We start from the raw sequence: 22,138 nt of genomic DNA, 5'->3' as shown, positions 1-22,138 counted from the left end.
ATGCATCTCTTTTTTAGTCCTTCCATATCCTAATTTGTATTCTGACTAGCTTTATGACCTACTATTGATTTTCCTTTTCACTGCATTTTCATTTTATGATTTACACTGTACTTGGGCATGTGTTGCCTATCTGTCTATTTTTTGCTGTGCTACAAATCAGATTGGTGGGTTTCTCCGTTTGCATGCTGTAGTTTCCAGTGTTGAACCTTTTTGTACTCGCCTGTTTACGTCCTAGTTGTGCACGTAGCTTTGAATCACAACTACAAGTAGTTTCAGAGCCATTTTTGTTCCAAGAGAACACACTGAAGTAAAGACAGACATCCAGACCATGGGAACAGAGCCTTGCCTGCGCATCAGACTAATGACATCATTACGAAATTATCATCAGGGCTTTAGGTGGGATGGAAAAAGGTGGGGGAGGGAGATCCCTAAAATGTGCCACCCAACCGGTATTTTGATGCAAGATCAAAAAAATTAAATATGAACAAAAACTAAATCACTAACATGGAATACTTATTTTTTTTTACATCATTTGTTCAGAATTCGATATGGGATATTTGTTAGTAAAGTTAAGGACATGATTATAGAGACCGGTAGGGGCATGTTTCAATGTCTGTTTTTAATTACTAAGGGGTCTGAGACTGGGATGGACTTGGCCCACCGGAAGCCCTGATCATCATCAACATCAGTGCTGGACTAGCCTCAAGAACATTCTAGAAGAGACTGATAACTGACTCAGCCACAGACCCGAGCTCTACCGGCTTGTCAAGAAATCTCCTTGTCAACCTTACAAGAGACTGACTCTGTCTTAGTTTTGCTGTCCTGTCAAGAAATCTCCCACCTGCTTGAAACACAGTTTACGTTTTGTCCACCCATACCCGCTTTTGCAGGTACTGATTAACCTGTCTGTGAAGCACTCCGTTTTAGCAAAGGCCTATTTGCATCTTTTAATTAAAAAAGCAAAAAAAAATAATAGCTGGATAAAAACAGGACGGAACATCTTTTTTCTAACACAAAGGATTAAACAGTGATGCGATCTATGACATTGGGACACAAAACTCGGTATTCAGACACATTTTATTTTGTGAATACTACTATTAATATTAACATATACTATATTATTTACATACTATTTACATTATTAACAACTCATTAACACATGACTGAATCCTACGAGGAATACATAGTGTCACAGTTAAACATCCCTGTTTGTCCAATGTCACGTGGAGACAGCGCTAAACTCTGAGGCGGTGGGTATATTACGTCATAACAGTGCGTCCTGATGAAGCACGTGTGACGTCATTGGAAGCATGATGCGGAGGTTCAAGAGAAGGTGACATTGCGGGATAGTTCTTTCTCCGCCGTGAGCACATACATGGAGAGGAATTTTACATTGGAGCAGAAAGAGAACACAGGAAACGAAGCACAGTGAGGAAACTGTACCATTTATGTACATCTTGGAACTACACAAACTAGGCTTCAGGCACTCTAGGCTTCAAGGATGGAGAAAGCGGCAGGAATGTTTTCATAAAGTGCGTCAAAAGACAGGGCTTTATCTCAGCCTGTGTGCCCAGCAAACAGAGAAAACGTCGGCATAGGAGCCAGTCAACAGAATTTTTGAAAACATCAGGTGTTTGTACGCTCTTTCCTGGTCCATCTATATGAGATAGGCAAATAAACTGTTGCCTCTTCTGTAAGAGGCACAAGGCAACACCCTACTAGTTTGAAAACGTGGTTTATGTGACCTTTGTTTGTCAGGACCTTCATTTCAAAAAGAGTGTGTAACTCATACAGAGCAGCAAAAGTTCAAGGGTAGTCAGGGAAAAGCCAGAGTACAGCATCCATTTTAGGACATCCTCATTCCTCACTCCTCATCCCTACTTTTCATCCCTGCTTCTCTTCCATCATACATCATACATCATCCCTGCTTCTCATCCATCATCCATCTTCCCTACTTCTCATCCATCATCACTACTTCTCATCCATCATACATCATCACTACTTCTCATCCATCATCCATCATCCCTGCTTCTCATCCATCATACATCATCCATGCTTCTCATCCATCATACATCATCCATGCTTCTCATCCATCATACATCATCCATGCTTCTCATCCATCATACATCATCCATGCTTCTCATCCATCATACATCATCCATGCTTCTCATCCATCATACATGCTTCTCATCCATCATACATCATACATGCTTCTCATCCATCATACATCATACATGCTTCTCATCCATCATCCATGCTTCTCATCCATCATACATCATCCATGCTTCTCATCCATCATACATCATCCATGCTTCTCATCCATCATACATCATCCATGCTTCTCATCCATCATACATCATACATGCTTCTCATCCATCATCCATCATCCCTACTTCTCATCCATCATCCCTACTTCTCATCCATCATCATCATTACAGAATATTTGAGGCTGCATTAACATCTTGTTGGGTTTCCTTTACCACGGTTGTATTATTTTTAGGTTTAAAGTTATGGGTCCTTACAGTAATATTATTAGCATATTTACGCTCATAAAGTGGCATTTGAAAGCCAGTGCAATAATGTGTTTATGCATCTTAGGCTAAGTGACACTTTGCAATTTCTCATGCCCTAATTGGGGACAGCCTTTGTAGCTTATAGGTACAAGTAGCCCTTCCAGCACTGGATGTGGAGGTAAATGGCTAATATAGTCTGACTCTAAAGCCAGACTTTGTGGCAGTTTTGGTTCCACTGAAGTAAATGTTTATATAATATAATATTATACTTTGGTTGCACGTTTCAGAGATTGAATGATCAGGGGATACTGGGTGGGCTGGCCATTCTGACACACTGGCGTTTTCCTAGTTGGCTGTAAGCTAGGGGATGGTCATAGGGTGATTAAAACCTTATGTGGGCCTCCAGATCAGGTACAGGACTTGAGATACAGTACATTCCCACCTGCCATGATGTCTACCCTTATTCTGATGCAGATGTCCATGTTGCATAGAACAGCATTTAGGACATTACAGAAGGTCAATACTTGGAATGAGCGCTCACGTTGATGGTTTATTTCTTCGAAATATTGTGCCTGAGCAGTTGGGACTAACTGCACATGAACCACCAAACACAGCATCAACTAGATATTCACTGCCATTCCAGGACTGAGTTGAACTAGTGAATTGGGAGAATGACCTGTTAAAAAGTTACACAAAGACAATATGTTGCCTTAACTATTTTCCACTACGAGCTTAAAAAAAGTTGAAGCAGAAGTTCTGTATCTGGACCATTCACTGATGCTCAACCAGCCTGGTAAGAAATATAATTTTGTAAATGGCCTTCTCTTGCAAGATGTTGATGGTGTTGAATGTTTTCTCTAGCTGAGTTAAGCCTGATGCTTTCTTCATCCTGGAATTCCTTTGTCACGACAAAGTCTTCCTTTCTAAAGACCAGTAGTGGTATTAAAAGTTGGCACTAGTGGTTCTCTGCAACTGGAAGAGTCTGCTTTTTAAAATGGCAACTAATGTGACTGGCATTCGATGGTATGAAATGTGCCCACGGCTTCACTGAGAGAAGGAGACTGAATTTATGAGAGAAAATGCAGATCTCATAGTAAATTGAACACTTTATATGTATATAAATACACTTATATACATACATATATATTTATATGCACAGACACACACTTATGGTATATATCTATGCACACACACGTACCTAAAAAGATACAAATACATCTATAAGTAGATAGTTATAATGTTGTGATAGCATCCACAAGTGCCCATACATTAAACAATCCAGTAATGTACAGAAGGGAAGCAGCAGTGCCTTGTAGTTCAGGGGTGGGGTGCCATTAGTTTTCTTATGCACCCAGCTTGGGCGGTGGTCCTTTGGTGGTGGGACCTTCGATCCCAGAATTGAGAATGCAATGTGATGGGTCAAAGGCAAGGAAAATGCTTCAGGAAGTTATGGTTGTGGTCAGCTGTAGGCTGAAGGATCCAACATTTGCTACACAGGTCCAGGGTGTTGTTGCCCAGACCTCTACGATTTAGGGACAAATCTGTGTCAATCACTCATACACCCAAGTGCATATGCCCATTCAGCTATAAGTGATGTGGTTCATTACATTGTAAGAGGAGTGCGATGATGCTTTAACCACAAGGGTAGTGTATTGTGGAGATGAAGGCTTTGGCGGTCTCCCACTAAACGTAAACCCCCAGAAGATACATTCAAATACAGTACATAAATGGACAGGTTCTATGTCTATATACCTACATACAGACAGGGTGTTACACATTTCAGGAACAAGATCCTTGAATTCTTCTCTACATCATAGAAGACTATAGTGGTCACCTTCTAAAAAGTATGTTTAAAACTTTCCAGGGCACAAAAGATGTATCTTATTTGAAATTACCTTGCACAGTTCATCTGTATGGAGTTTGCATGATGATACCCTAGCCAAATGATAAGAAACTGGGTACATAGAAAGTAAAACACCATACGCTGACACGCTGGGCCATCAGACCCATCTTGTCAGCCCATGCACTGTTTAAAAAGAAATCTTTTAGTGCTCTGTTGCATTGTGTTTCTGTTCAGTCTATCATTTTTAATCTCCTGCTTTTTAAGAGTAACAAGTGTCAGAAATAACATAACCAACCCATTTTTTTATGTGTGTAGAATTAAACACAATGCTTAAGCGTTTTTGTACTTCGCGTCGATCACTAAAACAAACTATTACAGATTGTCACAAGATCATGACCTCAAAGATTAGTATTCATTCGTTGGATTTGTACTGTGCTACACATGTCTCCATAGGCAGCTTCCAGGTGCCAAATGAACTGACAGCCGATGGAATGAAGCCAAAAGTTAGCAACAAAGAATTTCAGTAGAAGGAAACTTGATCAGATGTAAGATAAAATGAATAGAACTGGTCCTGGTGGAAGACGGGTTACCCATTGGAGCCTCCAAATGAATTGGAGGTCTCTTTGAAATGGTTGATTTTCAATTATTGAATAATGCTCAGTTGTATAGTGTCATGACACCATGAAATTCCTGTAATTTGTTGCTGGGTCATTCATCGACAGACACATCAAAAATCTCTCTCCAGCAATGAAGTACAGCACCTTTGTTGTCTCACAGATCACAATATCATATGCTTGTGCCTGACAATCTGTAACATTTTCTGGATGTTATCAATATCAATCCAGTATTGCTGGGCTGAGTTCTATATGCATACATATATCTGGTTCTGAAATGTTTCATCCTCCTTGAACCAATTGGAAGCTGTGTTAAAGACACATGGTTATGCATCGATGCTGTTCTAGCATTAGCGGACAGGAAAAGGAAGAATGCCCACCAAAGTGTCCAGTCTGATCTCAGCTTTTTCTTAATTCTGAGCTGTTCCACATTAGTTCAATATAGCGAACGTAAACTAGAGTTTCTGGATAGATGCAATCTCATACAGTAAATCTAAGCTAGTATGATTTACGCATGCAGTGGTTTTGCTCAAAACCTTACTAGTCCAGTCAAACTCTTGTAAGATGTGGACAAAATTCCAACAGACGCTTTGTAAGTGGGTTTCTACTCAGGAATAGGTACTGTTTGACATATCCGAAATCCGACAAAATCGAGTTACAGAAAAGCCCCCAAAAATCACATTTCCAAATGGCAGCATTTAAATGTAAAATAAGGCTACATATAACTAGAAATAACAACTACAGTGCCAGTGACACAAATGAGACTTTTTACATATACTGGAATACTTAAATAGTCACTATACTTTTGATTATTAACTTACCTTTCCTTTCCTCACATGATATGGCTACACTTAAACAAGTGTCCTATTTGTAAAGAGAGATTAGATGATGGACAGTAGATTGCGATGTAGGCTGAAAAAGGAGATGAGGGCTTCAACACTGCCAGCCGAAGAAGAAGAAGAAGAAGAAGAAGAAGAAGTAGTAACAGAATCTGGGCAGGACTGGGTGCCAACCTTGTGATTGAACAAGTCTTGAAGTGTACCATTAAATGCAGAGGATGGCTGACACATGGAAGAGGACTTAGAGATTCAAGGGGCAATATGGCTGCTTTGTATGCCAGTGGGCTCCGCTTATAATCTATCAATGCAGGAGTTTGCTGGTGTTTCATTTGAAACTAGTGAACAACATAAGGACATTGTTGAAACAAGACGAATCAGAGACAATACAGAAATCCAGAAGCTCTATGATCGGCTGAAACCCAATTTGCTATTTCATTTCAACACATTTCTCAGTAACATTGTTACTGAAGTTAGTGCTCCTGCAATTTTATTATTTCATACATAAATTGCATTCCATTAGCAGTGGAATTGTCGCCAAAATTAAAGAGAATCCAGTTTTCACTTTCAAAACACTAGGCCCTGCTGTACTGTAGATGCTGATACTGAGATAGATATAGCATTGTTGTTTCAAAGAATGACTGTTGCTGCTTCCAGTGACATGAATCTTGCAAATATCATGCATTACGAGCTTTGTGCTTTCCCTTCTGCATTATTTGAATCTCGCAGTATATTAAAAGCACATACAATACTTAAGAAGTCTGATGAGTTGCACACTGAGGTTGTTGAAATACAATCTACTGATCAGTATGTCATAGATGGCGGCTCACTATGGCAATGCGTTCGGTGGCACATGTATGATACATGAGAATATTGCAAACTCCTATGCTACTCTCACGCTTGAACACTAGGAGAAAGCTATCATTGTGCTCTATGGTTATGATGATTCCCCATCTATCAAGGACACGACCCGCGGAAGGCGACGGAATTCTCAGATAAGCACAGTTGTCAAATTTACATTAAATGTGAAGTTTGTCGGCCAGAAAGATAAGTTCTTGTCAAATGACAAAAATAAATAGCTAATCATTATACTTATAGCTGAGAAGTTAAAGAAACATGGATTTACCGTGCAACGTGCTATTGGAGATGCTATTGTTCGTGCTGCAATTTTGTCTTCCGAACATTCATCCACTACCATTATATTGGTAGACACAGATTTGCTAATTCTTCTATTGTATCATGCCAAGAACTATGGTTTCAAATTGTATTATCGTAGTAACATGAAATGAGGATCATCTATGAATCCTGTATATGATATTCTCAGTATTCAGGTCTTGCTCAGCACGGACATTTGCAGGTACCTGCTATTTCTACGCGCTCACACAGGTTGTGACACAATTTCCAGAATATTTTCTATTGCAAAGGCCAAAGCATTCAGTCATCTACTAAAGGTAAAGGAGCTCCAAGTAGTTGCAAAAATTTCTGTTCAGAAGATTCCCAAAACATTGACATTAAAAAACGCTGGGTAGAAGACACTATTGGTGTGGTATGGGTGCAGAAAAATGGAGTCCATTAACACACTTCGTCAATGAATGTTCTTAGAAAAGGTAGTAGCTGCCAAATTATGTTACACAAGAATGATTGCCGCCCACCGAATCTACCACAGCTTTCTCACCTACTATCAAATCACAGTGTGGCAATCAACCAAAGAAGATCTCAATCTGAAAGAATGGGTTTGGTACGAAAAAGAATATTCATTTTGTCCCACAATGTGTGACTTGCCACCAGCTCCGGACTTGTTATTGAATAGGATACGTTGTTCCTGCACGACACACGCTGCAACCTTGAGATGTGCTTTCAGAAAGAGAGTAAACCCTGTTCTGCAATTTGGGGAGAGTGCCAAGTCAGTGGCTGCAATAATTTGTGTTACTAACTAATATGAAGACAGCATCAGTGATGCAGATGACTGATTTTTGTTTTGGGTTATCATGTTCTTGCATTTTGGGTTACCATGTTTTTAGGTTATCTGATGCAATTGGCTCTTCATATGTCATTGTTTGTTTTCTTGAAGAATGTATTATAAGTATTATTGCTATTCTGAAATACCTTGCATATAAAGTCATTTTTTTAAATCTTTTTTTTTTTTTACGTAGATTTTTTTCCATTGAAACATCCATTTTCCTGGACACACCAAAATATAATCCATTATGGTATGTCTGCCATTTTGATTTTTGGGGCTTTCTCGTAACACGATTTTGACGGATTTTGGATATGTCACACTACCTTTTCCCAAGTAGAAAATCACTTAAAACACTTCTGTTGCAATTTTGCCCAGGTTTGAAAGTTATTTTTCAAAGGATGACGGGACAATACATGCATCAGCCTCCCACCAATCCTGGTTGGCTTTGAATAAGTTATTGTGAAGGAACAACTACATACATTTGTTTTAAATATCTATCTATGCCTCTTGCTCTCTATGTAGATCTGCCTTGCATACAAATATTGTGGTCAGTTAAAATGCCTTTTCTGTCTACATTTCAGTTGCCGTGTATGTTTAACACAATTAATCTTGAGAAAATATGAACTATTATGACATTTATCCACAACACACTATCCTATTACACAATGGCTTTATGCTTGTCTCTAAACATGTAAAGAGCTCTGCAGCTTTTCAACTTGCGCTTGTGCTTTAGAAATATGTTATACTACATTTGGGGATCCCACTAAATTTGTTTTCATTCAGCTGGCCTGGTTGGGCGCTTAGTCTCAAAAAAGCAGGGTCAAGAACTCTGTCTACTTTTGATAAAAAGGGTAGAGGTCCTACAAATTATTTTGAAATAAACTAAATTAGCCAAATTTGTAACAGCATCTGGCCATTTGTGTATGTATCTTTCTAAAGCGTGTCTATTACGGCAAGCTCTCTGCAAAACACTTTTCTCTTATAATCTATTGTGTGTTTCTTTACTATTAAAATTTGTTTTCCAGTTGGAGTACAGAACTCTGTAAAAATAATTCCTGCCTCTAAAACCCCTATAAAAAGAACATGCAAAGAAAGATCTTTGAAAGCAGTTGCAGTAGAATTTGGCTCAATATAAAACACTAGAGCTAAATAAAGACCTGACTTTCAGGATATTGTTTTATCCGGAAGATAAGCAATGTGAGTGACATGCACTTAATTTTTGAGGCTACAGATATATGTCATACCAGGGATGCGCAACATCAGTCTTACAGGGCCAGATCTAGCCCATATTTTGGGATATCCACCTAAAAATAATTTGCATCTGATGATGTAGATGGAACTAATTTAAGTAGTTATTGGTTATAGTGAAATAATGGTATGGATTTGGTAGTCTTGGACCTACTTTGAAATTTCTTGCTTTATACTGATGATAGTGCCGCTCTATGTTCCAATATCAGATTTCCTACCCCATTCAGCTGTTCTCTGAGGACTCTCTGCAGGGCACGAACATCTCCAGCCCCATGAAAGACATGCTAAATCTCAATGGTAAGTAGACACTGGCACGTGCCCTCTGAATGGCTAAAAGCCATCACTAGGGCCTTAATTAGGAGGATAATGACTAATTTTAAAGATTGAAGGTAATAATTGCATGTTGATTTCATTATGTCAGCAGCTGATTATAGACTTACGGCGCAGTGACTATGCCATGTTGCCATTGTTCAGACTTCAGAATTTCATGCTATTGAGATGCCCTGGTTTCAACACCCGGCAAAACCTGTCAAAATTGTTTTCAATGTAATTTTTTTGTTTTAGCTTGTGCAGTGCTTTTCTTTGATCCCAACACATTAAGTGATCATCCTCCCCGCATCTGTTTTTCGCTCTGGCAGTGGACAGTCTTAGTAGTCTTGAAGGCTTATTTTTGCCAAAAATGCATAATAAATTTATATTCGCACTAAAGGGGATTTGGGTCTGCCCTCTTCATCTCTTGGTTTGTTGAAATACACTTTACAATTTGCTCGTGCCCACCGCTGCAGACAGCATGAGATAGGGGGTATGCCACCATCAGCTACTGGCTCCCTTCACTGTGAGCAACAGCTTTTTGTTTGTGTACATGTGCCCCCTACACCTAAAAAGTAGTCCACTTCAGTGAAAAGGAGGGTAGTTCATTCCATCATTTCATGTCATTTTTGCAAATGTACTTTTATTTACCCTTTTTTGTATTCAATATATGCATGACACCTTTAGACAGTGGCATTGTCACATTTTATTATTTTTAAACTTTAAATATGTATTGAATATGTTTGCAAAAATATACTAAAAACATTGTATTCTCTTCAGACCTTTGCTAATGTTTATCCTTATTTTGGCACAGAGAGTGTCTTGTTTCATTCGGCGTGGTTGACTTTGCGCCCAGAGTTGGACAATGTTGGCTAACTACACACTATGCCCAGTTTGTGAAGTTTCCTTCACCTATCAATTTCACACAACCTTGCTTGTCCAGAAACTCACTGCAACAAACATTTTTTTAAAAGAGGATTCACCCACTAAAAGTGTTTTTGCAGAGTTTGTGTCCCACAACAATACTTTTTAGAGAACTTTCTATTTACCTACTGCGTTGTCACTATTTTGCAAGTTTGATGACTATAAAAAAAAACTGTGAAGTTTAAAAAAGTTTCTTATCGTTGTGCAGGAAAGAACTTTGCACATTTGCACTGCCCTACATTACATCTGAGAATTTATTATTGACTCTTTCCAGGATATTATGCAACATGGAAGAAAGTAGAGTGATTTCTTCTAATTAAGTGATTAGATATACCTGGGCTTCCATGCTACTTATACAAATGTTAAATAATAGTGTTTGTGGAATTAATTTTGGTAACTTTGCAAAATTTGTTTAAGCACCGTTGATAGCCTTTATACTTTGCACTAAGCTTTAAACTAAACTTTTAGTGGCAACCAATTTTATTTTTTCAACATGGACTTGGGACCTCATTTCGATTCTGGTAGTCCTAGGACCGCCAAGGCCGTGGTGGTGGTCAGACCCCCGTGCAAGTGGCGATCTGACAGCCACATCATGACCGTAGCAGAGCCGCCGCCGTCGGACCACGATACTGCCAGCCAATGGCCTAGCGGTGCCGGCAGTCTCAATCCTCGGGATTAAGAGTCTCCTTTCCACCACCCTTTGCCCAGCGGGGGGAAAACTGGAGTGCCTGTTTTTCAGCCCAATCACATAATGAGGCCCTTAGTGTGGTGCGTTTCATCCATCATTAGTCTTGGTGCTGCAGTCTGAAAAAGTTGTAACGTGTATGTTAATTCACTGATCAAAATGTTTTTAAGTGCATGTGTTGGGTGATCCTATTAGTGAATGTTCTGGCGGCTTACAGAGCATACCTTTTGCCTTGGGTCCTGAATCTTTTTCACTTACCAAATACCATGAAGTTCCCTGTTCATTGGTTCCTCTACAGCCTCATTGGCTTAACGTCTATCAAGAACATTTATAGTTGTGATAGTTCACCAGGGTACAAATGGCATGGGTATAGGTTCTTTTCATCTTTTTTTTTGTTTTTATCGATAAACCTCGGAAATTCAGTTGTGTTGATGTCTGCTGAATTTTGAACACCCCCCTACTTTGCATGTTTTGTTACCAAAACAAGGATCATGTCAGGCAATTTTTAAATATCTGGACACTTATAAAATTAATGGATCTTTCAGCTTTTTCTAAGGCACTCCCAAAATTTGAAAAAAAAAAAAGAAGGGAAGTTAGATAAAGTGATTTGCTCAGGATTATATAATGAGGCTAAGGGATGAAGCAGACCTAGAACATAGATCTCCTGCTATCAAATCTTAAACCGGAACCGTGGTATTGTGGTTCCAAAGATTGCAACCTACTGCTTCACCATCTCCTTCTTGATCAAAGACTCAATGACTTGGTTGGTATTCAGTTGCAGTGGGGAACATAGCCTTTTTGTAGGACAGAGATCCAGAGGGTGTGAAGCAGAAGAGAGTGAAACATTTCCAAACCTTTGCCTTCTTTACTTTTTTGCTGTTGTATTAGTTCACAGACTCATTATGAGACAGTAAATTCTGGAAGTTGGCTAGCTGTTTGATCTGTTCTGTTTGCATAGAATGCCTTCTCACAAGCTTTTTCTTGGCTTTGGTGTCAAAATGTTTTGGAGAATTGGGTGCTACAGGGATCAGAGCTTTCTGGCTTCCATGGACGGGGGATGTGGCCTTGCCATTGGCTCGGATATCTGGGATCGGAGGGTGCGGGTTGACATTGAGAGGAGGCAAGAAGCCAGGCCGGGTGTGGGAAATGTGGTCAAGGAGAAGAGTCCCTGATCCTCTTCGTTCCAAAAGGCCAGGTGTCCTGCGGCGTACTGTTATCGGTGATACAGCACTGGGTATGCTCTCTAAGGACTCTCGAGAGGAGCTGGTAAAAAGCGTCAGTGGTGAAGCATTGTACTTTCTCCTTTCTATGGACACACGTCCTGAATCTGGTGACCCAGGTATGGAGTCTGGACAAAGGTGGGAATCTGACTCATAATGTTCCATACGAGTCAACTTGTGGTGCGCCCCTGCACGCAGGTTGGTCCCGATGGTAGGGACCACTGTGGCAGCAGCGTTCTCTTGGGCTTCGGGAGCAGTGTTGCGCCTGGATAATGGTTGGTGTAGCTGATTAAACTGGACCTTGTCAGCCCATGATGTTATTGGTATCGACGAGTCTTCACCAGATGCTTGACTGCCCATCTTGAAACATGATGGATCTTGGCCTTCAATACTGTGTCTCCTGGAAAGCAAAGGCCTCTTGGAAATGGTCAGTCCATTGAGATCACTGGTTATCTTTTCTTCTACAGCGACTGTGGTTGAGCCCTCCTGTGGAACCGAGAGGTGGGACGCATTCAGAACCGATGGAGCCACCAAGCCCCATGGTTCAGAATTTAGCCTTTTCAATTGCTTAAGGTGGACTACTCTACTTTTAGTGGGAATCTGTTCTGAAGAAGACTCATTCTCTGGTTTTGATAAAGTAGGGCATGTGAGCCTGGTTCCCATATTGAAGTTGAAGACATCACGTTCCTCTTCCTTCTCACTTGCTGGTGAGAGGGAGGTCTTTATTTCAATCTCTGAAGGTGACATACATAGTCCTGGGGATTGCTTCTCAACAATCCCAGGAGAGGGAGGGGAGTTAAGATACTGTTTTGTCTTTTTTGTCCCAGAGGGAGATGTGTCTGTGGTAATAATGATGACTTCCTTGCCTTTGGCTTTACATGCATCCAACAAGACCTGGAGCGTTTCACGGTCACCCTGGTTGATTGCATATACTAAAGCAGAAGAACCTGAATAGTCTTTCATGCTGGGGTCAGAGCCTTGCTCAAGTAGTAATGATACAATGCCCGCTCCAGCCTGGTTTGCACAGGCGTGCATCAAAGCAGTCTTGCCCAACTTATCAGGAATGTTGGGGTCGGCACCATTTTCCAGTAAGTACTTAATCATCCTGGATTTGTTCTGGGGGTCGTCATACTTGGCCAAGCATGCTGCCATTAGGGGCGTTTCCCCTTGAGCATTGCCCTCATTAATGTAGGCTCCACCTTCCAGAAGCAGTCGTGTGAGTCTGAATTTGCCCTGCCACACAGCCTTCAGCAGAGCGTTCCCCTCCGTGTGGAGCATGGTGGCTTTACTCATCGGTGCCAAGGACAGCTGGTAACAGGAGGATCTTCAGGTGTTATGCAAGTGTGGTGGCACTCTGTGAGAGTGGAGCAGAACATTTCACAGTCCAGTGATGCCCCTGGAAGGAAGAAGAGAGAGTCAGACACTAGGTAACAAGATACAATAACAACAATACATAGACACCATCTGCCCAAAATTGTTATTAAAAAGTAATTATGTTTGGAGGACTATGAAAACAGTCCGTTCAGTTAAAGGTTTCTGAGACGTATTACTCAATGAATTGCAGCAGCATTAGGCAGAGGCTACTATGCCTTCTTCTTGTGGACTAGATCAATGAAATGTTAGTCACAAACAACTCAGTCTTGCTGGAAAAGGAGGTCACTGGTTTTGGCATTATAGATTTGGGGTTACTAGGGAAAATGTGGTCACATCATTGAGAAGTTTGAGGAACCATGCATGTGTCTAATTATAACACGTACACTTTCTTTGGAAGGTTTTGCACTTCTTCATAGTAGTGTTTTATTGACGTGTTCCATGATTTAGAATATGTTAGTTTCTGTGTAAAATATATACTTGTTAAACATTTTAAACGTTTTATGTTTATCATGCACAGCTGTAAAGGCATTTCTGCTTTGCTAAGATTCATTAAAAAATCTTTTCATTGTATATTTAGAACAATTTCACATATCATACTGTGTCCATTCATGGAATTTCACTTCTCTGGTTGAGTGACCTGTATGTTTTCACTGCCATTGACTCGGTGACCCACCAGTAGGGCCAAAGGCACATTGGCCTAATCTGAGTCAAAAAAGTAACTATAACCCAAGCCCCGGCCGTGTACTGCTTGTATCTCCACATATTACATCACACATGACGTTATATAACTGCATTGATAACATCCCTAATGGCATCTGAAATTACATAATTGATGACAACACTGTAGATGGAAAGGGCACAAGTTAAAGTTACTTTATGGCACAAGTTATAGTAATGTGAGGTAACTATTACTGGTGAATTTCACATCCCTTTAACCTTTGTTTTTAAGTGTATATACATTAATCAGAACAGTTTTTCCTATCCTTTTCATACTTTATTTTAATTACATATGCATAATGTCACAGTTTTCCTATGTGTAACTTGTGAATTAATTAACCAAATCACACAGAAGCCAGGGAGGGAGATATGTAAATAATATAGTTTGCACATATGCTTCTAAATTTAGTAGAATGTAGACGTTTAATTACTTGACCTGGTGACATTGTAGCATAAGCTATGCACAATGACAGAATGTACACTTGGACAAGAGAGGTATCATATCCATATTAGACGAGTCTTTGATTAGTCAAAAGAGGGGTTTGAGGAATTAATTATCCTCTGACTCACCTTCAAAAGGAATTTATTGTAAGACTTTTTGTAAGGTTTAATGTGTAATATTACGTTATTTTGTTATTGTCTGAATTATACTAGCTACATCAAAGAACCCCGCTCCTAAACAGTGGCTGTTTGTTTCAACTATTATGTCCAATGTCTAAAGCCCTTTGTTTATGCTTTTTACTGTGAAGTTATGTGGTCAGAGCAAAGAGGTGTATGTCTGTATTTGTGACTAAGGTGACCTTTTTGTGAGTGACTTATTTCCCAATTTTCACTTATGATATATTGTGGAACATAAATGTGTACAATGTAAAAACGTATCACATTTTAATTAGGGGTGGGCAAAATACACTTAAGTTGACTTTGTGACTCAGACAAAACTTTATTCGGCCAAAGTCATAAAAGCACGACAAAATATCATACCTTACATTACCATAACAGCATTTTAACCCCTTAGCTGCTGGGCCTTTCCCCCCCGTGCTGAGCCCTTTTTTGGCTATTTGGGGTAGTTCGCGCTTAGGGCTTCATAACTTTTTGTCCACATAAGCTAACCACGCCAAATTTGCGTCCTTTTTTTCCAACATCCTAGGGATTCTAATGGTACCCAGAGTTGGTGGTTTCCCCTGGAGACCACCAAGAAAATAGCCAAAATACAGTGAAAATTTAGTTTTTTCCAAAAAAATGGGAAAAAAGGGCTGCCGAAGAAGGTTTGTGGTTTTTTCCCTGAAAATGCCATCAACAAAGGGTTTCTGGTGCTGAAATCACTATCTTCCCACCCTTCAGGAACGGGCAGACTTGAATCAGAAAACCAAATTTTTCAACACAAATTTGGCATTTTACTGGGACATACCCCATTTCTACTATATTTGGTGCTTTCAGCCTCCTTCCAGTTAGTGACAGGAATGGGTGTGAAACCAATGCTGGATCCCTGAATGCTAAACATTTCTGAAAACTAGACAAAATTCTGAATTCAGCAAGGGGTCATTTGTGTAGATCCTACAAGGTTTTCCTACAGAAAATAACAGCTGAAATAAAAAAATATTGAAATTGAGCTGAAAACAACAGCCATTTTTCTTTATGTTTTACTCTGTAACTTTTTCCTGCGATGTCAGATTTCTGAAAGCAATATACCGTTTTGTCTGCTGGACTCTTCTGGTTGCGGGGATATAAAGGGCTTGTAGGTTCATCAAGAACCCTAGGTACCCAGAGCCAATAAATGAGCTGCACCCTGCAGTTGGTTTTCATTCTATACTGGGTATACAGCAATTCATTTGCTGAAATATGAAGAGTGAAAAAGAGGTATCAAGAAAACCTTTGCATTTCCAAAATGGGATCAAGATAAGGTTTTGAGGAGCAGTGGTTATTTGCACATCGCTGAATTCCGAGGTGCCCATACTAGCATGTGAATTGCAGGGCATTTCTCAAATAGACGTCTTTTTTACACACTCTCTTATATTTGGAAGGAAAAAATGTAGAGAAAGATAAGGGGCAATAACACTTGTTTTGCTATTCTGTGTTCCCCCAAGTCTCCCGATAAAAATGATACCTCACTTGTGTGGGTAGGCCTAGTGCCCGCGACAGGAAATGCCCCAAAACACAACATGGACACATCCTATTTTTTTTATAGAAAACACAGCTGTTTTTTCCAAAGTGCCTACCTGTAGATTTTGGCCTCTAGCTCAGCCGGCACATAGGGAAACCTCCCACACCTGTGCATTTCTGAAAACTAGAGACCTAGGGGAATCCAAGGAGGGGTGACTTGCGGGGCTCGGACCAGGTTCTGTTACCCAGAATCCTTTGCAAACCTCAAAAAGTGGCTAAAAAACAAGTTTTCCTCACATTTCGGTGACAGAAAGTTCTGGAATCTGAGAGGAGCCACAAATTTCCTTCCACCTGGCGTTCCCCCAAGTCTCCCGATAAAAATGATACCTCACTTGTGTGGGTAGGCCTAGCGCCCGCGACAGGAAACGCCCCAAAGCGCAACGTGGACACATCCACATTTTTGGAAGAAAACAGAGGTGTTTTTTGAGAAGTGCCTACCTGTAGATTTTGGCCTCTAGCTCAGCCGGCACCTAGGGAAACCTACCAAACCTGTGCATTTCTGAAAACTAGAGACCTAGGGCAATCCAAGGAGGGGTGACTCGCGGGGCTCGGACCAGGTTCTATTACCCAGAATCCTTTGCAAACCTCAAAAAGTGGCTAAAAAAACAAGTTTTCCTCACATTTCGGTGACAGAAAGTTCTGGAATCTGAGAGGAGCCACAAATTTCCTTCCACCCGGCGTTCCCCCAAGTCTCCCGATAAAAATGATACCTCACTTGTGTGGGTAGGCCTAGCGCCCGCGACAGGAAACGCCCCAAAGCGCAACGTGGACACATCCACATTTTTGGAAGAAAACAGAGGTGTTTTTTGAAAAGTGCCTACCTGTAGATTTTGGCCTCTAGCTCAGCCGGCACATAGGGAAACCTACCAAACCTGTGCATTTCTGAAAACTAGAGACCTAGGGCAATCCAAGGAGGGGTGACTCGCGGGGCTCGGACCAGGTTCTGTTACCCAGAATCCTTTGCAAACCTCAAAAAGTGGCTAAAAAAACAAGTTTTCCTCACATTTCGGTGACAGAAAGTTCTGGAATCTGAGAGGAGCCACAAATTTCCTTCCACCCGGCGTTCTCCTAAGTCTCCCGATAAAAATGATACCTCACTTGTGTGGGTAGGCCTAGCGCCCGCGACAGGAAATGCCCCAAAACAGAACGTGGACACATCACATTTTTTCATAGAAAACAGTGCCTACCTGTGGATTTTGGCCTCTAGCTCAGCCGGCACCTGGGGAAACCTAGCAAACCAGCACATTTTTGAAAACTAGAAACCCAGGGGAATCCAAGATGAGGTGACTTGTGGGGCTCGGACCAGGTTCTGTTACCCAGAATCCTTTGCAAACCTCCAAATGTGGCTAAAATACCACGTTTTCCACACATTTCGGTGACAGAAAGTTCTGGAATCTGAGGGGAGCCACAAATTTCCTTCCACCCAGCGTTCCCCCAAGTCTCCCGATAAATATGATACCTCACTTGTGTGGTTAGGCCTGGTGCCTGCGACAGGAATAGATCACACAACGGTCAATGTTGGTCCTTACGTGAGGCAGCTGTTGACCCTGGGGTGATCCATTCCTGACACAGGCACTAGGTGTAGGCACTCAAGTGGGGTAGTGTTTTTATCAGGACAGGTGAGGAGTCACTGGGTGGTAGGAATGTTGTGGATCCCAGCATATTCCTGTAGTTTGTGTGACAGAAATGCGAGAAAAATAGAGTTTTTTTTCAACATTTCAGCTTTGCAGGGTATTCTGGGTAAGAAAACTTTGGGGAATCCACACAAGTCACACCTCTGTGGACTCCCCCGAATGTCTAGTTTCCAGAAATGTTTGGGTTTAGTGTGTTTCTCTATATGGCCGCCGAATCCAGGACCAAAAACACAGGGGCCTGCCTTACAAAACCAGTTTGTTTTGCCATAGACAATTTTGATGTCTCCACAATATGATTTGGGTGGTGGAATTTGGGGCTGAACTAAATTGGTGAGCTCCCAAGAGAGCACTCTCTCTCTGCTTGCCGCCGCATTCACCTGTTCTCTGGGTTGGCCTAACCCACTATTACCCAGTTGCACGAACAGCTTGCGAAGGGACAGCAGGACTGTCCTCATCACCTCCCTCATAATGTACTGGAAGAGGAGTTTTCGAATGGGACTCCTCTGACTGAAAAATCACTCCCAGAGTCTGCGCCATTGTCCTATCCCTCAGATGCTGTCTCAGTATCTGATGTCTCAGTCTCTGATCCTATGTCAGAGCGGTCCTCTATAACCCGAGTGCAGGCAGCAGTCATCCATCAAGATGCCATCTCTGCTATTGGCTAAACTGTTGCTCTAAAACACTAGCCTACGTAGACAGTCACAAAATCGATGGTGTGTGTGAGATACGTGCAACAGTAGAGGCCACCTTACCTGCGCTTCTTCCCTCAATCAGCACGTACTTTCAAGACACTCAAAAAACACCTTGTCACATACCATTCGTCACAGTCTTTAGCACCTCCTGCGCCCAGTCCAACAATCATTATTGGTGCTCCCACTCCCTCCTCCTTTACTAATGTACTCAGCTATTTACATAAAATACGGATGTGCTCTTTGCAGTAGGCATATAAACCTTCTGCGCTTCTTTATGGCACTAAAACTGCCACTAGACAAGTCGGACCCTTTTCCCCCCAGGGAAACCACACACATATTGACAAAAGTGATGTATATATGACAGCCAACCACCTGAAACTCAACTCAAGCAAAACCGAAATAATCCTCTTTGGCCCTCACCAAAAAAAACTGGGACCCCCCATGGTGGCCCACCACGCTAGGCCCTGCACCCACCCCCGCCAACTACGCACGCAACCTCAGCATCATCCTAGACTCCTCCCTCTCTATGACCCAACAAATCAACGCTCTTACCTCCTCATGCTTCAACAAACTCCGTATACTGAAAAACATTCAAATGGATCCCCACAGAGACCAGAAAAACGGTCACTCACGCACTCATCAGCAGCAGGCTTGATTACAGAAACGCCCTCTACGCCGGCACCACTCTAAAACTCAAGTGCAAACTACACGCATCCAGAACTCAGCAGCACGACTCATCCTCGACCTCCACCGACACGAACACATCTCTCCACACCTCAAATCCCTCCACTGGCTCCCCATTGACAAAAGGATCACCTTCAAGATCCTCATCCTCACACACAAATCACTCCACAACACAGGCCCTGCCTACCTCAACGAGAGTCACCTTCCACACCCCCACACGAAACGTCCGTTCAGCTGACCTCTCTCTCGCCTCTGACCCCCGCATCAAACACACCACCACCGGGGGCAGATCCTTCTCCTACATTGCACCCAAAACATGGAACGCACTCACAACCCACATTCGCAAGACCCAAAACCTACTTCTTTTCAGGAAGGGCCTCAAAACCTTCCCTCCCCCCATCCCCCCCCAGCGCCTTGAGACCCTCACAGGTGAGTAGCGCGCTTTATAAATCTCTTTGATACAGATCTACCTATATATATATATATAAATATATATCTACATAGATATATCTATAGATATATCCATCTACATAGATATATATATATAGATATATACATATATTTTTTTTTAGTTGTTGTATGGTTTCCTTGGGGGCCAAAATGGCCCCCAGGGAAACCCTACAACATCTAAAAAAAAAATTGCCCCCACAGGGGGTCACCCTGCCCACGGGCGACACCCTGTCATTTCATTATTTTTTTTTGAAAAAAAAAAAAATCCCCTGGGGGGGGGGGGGGGGCGCGATCGCGCCCTCCCCCCCCCCCCCAGGGGGCACACCGGGGGGGGGGGCGGCCCGTTTTCCGGGGGGGGCCGCCCCCCAAAAGTGAAATCCCTGGTGTCTAGTGGGGTTTCCTGGCCCCCGATCGCAGCTGTGCTGCGATCGGGGGGGTCAGGAAACCGTTTCAGAAGGCCTCGTAAGAAAGGGGAGACTCTCCCCTTTCTTACGAGGCCTTCTGAAACTGTTTCTGGCCCCCGCGATCGCAGCACAGCACAGCTGCGATCGGGGGCTAGGAAACCCCACTAGACACCAGGGATTTCACTTTTGGGGGGCGACATCGGGGGCCAGAAACAGTTTCAGAAGGCCTTGTAAGAAAGGGGAGAGTCTCCCCTTTCTTACGAGGCCTTTTCAAAATGTTTCCTGACCCCCCCGATCGTAGCTGTGCTGCGATCGGGGGAGCCAGGAAACCTGAAAGTGTTTCCTGGCCCCCGATCGCAGCACAGCTGCGACCGGGGTCCAGGAAACACTTTCAGGAAGGCCTCGTAAGAAAGGGGAGTGTCTCCCCTTTCTTACGAGGCCTTCCCGAACGTGTAAAAGGCCGTTTTCCCCATGAAAGCAGGAAGCGGCCGCAAGGCTGCTTCCTGCTTTCATGGGGAAAACACCTTTGCAACGTCAGCGCGCCTCGCGGCGAGCTGACGTCACAAAGGGGCGGGTGGGGGGCGGGGGGAGACACGGTAGCTTCCGTGTCTCCCGGGGGGGGGAAAAAAAAAAAAATCCTCGGGTGCGACGCACCCGAGGATTTATTAATGCGCTTCCTGGTGTCGGCCACTGGTCGTGACCCGCACCAGGGAGGGTGTGTGGGCGTCGGCCAGTGGCCGACGCCCGCACTTAAGAGGTTAAAAACCAAATGTCGATGAAAACTGACAAATTCATTAAATAAATAAATTACACAAAATTCCTTCTAAAAAATAAAAATAATACAACCACATCAAAGACACCACAATACAAGCCAATAATGTAATTACTCAAAATTCCACACAAATTACGTAAGTGATTATTGTAAACGTATTTGCATTTTTATATCGCTTTTTTGTTGTCAATGCTCACTTCCACCTTTTTTGTGTTGCAACTTTTTTTATTGACCATTTTACAAAACCTGATGTGCCTGAATAAGAAACACTGCAGGGTCAAATAAGTCCTATACACATCAAATGTTATAAACAATTTGATACAAAATGTATCAATGTGTTACCTTGACACTTTAACAGGTAAGCAATCAAACAGAAACCAATCTCATGCAAACAGCAATTGATGATGCACACCTTCCGTTCTTAGTGTAACTAACATGTCAGTGAGCACATATGTGACGGACAGAAATAAAGAATGAAGAAAGACTAAGAGTACAGAAAACAGGTTGGGGATATGACTCCATGTCACTAAAGATCAACTAAAGTGACCAGCACTAAATCTCCTAGATTACCTACTCAACCACAGCATTATATCCTTCCTGCTATATAGTTATCTGGTAACGTTACTCATGATTGTCCCAAACTCTACATGAGGGCTCGAGAACCCAAGAGCCATGATCAGAATCCGTATCAGAAGTGGACCTTCTCTGTGGAAAACAATTATGGCTTGGCATCTGCATCTCATCGTCCCTGAGGGACGATGCAGGAGCAGCGCGCCCAGATATCCGGCTGCATGTTCTACCAGTCCACAGATTACAGTCTTTTCACTGGAACTTGAATGATGGAGGAAGGGAGAACTGGCCAAATGCATTATTCCCCTGGTAACAGGCAAACCCAACTGCGAGAAGGGAACTACAGTGAAATCGTTTCAGTCAGAAGTTACAAACAGCAGTGGCAAAGCCAATATATGCAGCTTTGGCTACCAGCCTTGTTGGCTTATCAATGCTTGTTTTGGTTTAACAAATTTTAGTAAAACACTTATTTGAGGGGAAGGGGGCAGTCGTGCCTTTGATAATATAAAAAAAAAAAAAAGTTAAAAGT

The 22,138-nt window shown here is 42.1% G+C and overlaps 1 protein-coding gene across 1 annotated transcript in view; it reads right to left on the bottom strand.

The window, feature by feature from the left end:
• Positions 1-7,953: 7,953 nt before the first annotated feature.
• The window catches only part of ANKRD34A (ankyrin repeat domain 34A), an 80,075-nt gene continuing 65,890 nt past the window's right edge, over positions 7,954-22,138 (bottom strand). The window contains exon 2 of the mRNA XM_069218251.1: positions 7,954-13,548. Coding sequence (XP_069074352.1) covers positions 11,817-13,445 — 1,629 coding nt within the window. The 5' untranslated portion in view covers positions 13,446-13,548 and the 3' untranslated portion in view covers positions 7,954-11,816. The remainder of the gene's footprint in view (positions 13,549-22,138) is intronic.

This window comes from Pleurodeles waltl, chromosome 12, assembly GCF_031143425.1.
Source record: "Pleurodeles waltl isolate 20211129_DDA chromosome 12, aPleWal1.hap1.20221129, whole genome shotgun sequence".
NCBI classification, from domain to species: domain Eukaryota; kingdom Metazoa; phylum Chordata; class Amphibia; order Caudata; family Salamandridae; genus Pleurodeles; species Pleurodeles waltl.
Note: the sequence above shows the minus strand (reverse complement) of the source record. Positions and strands in the feature narration are given on the sequence as shown.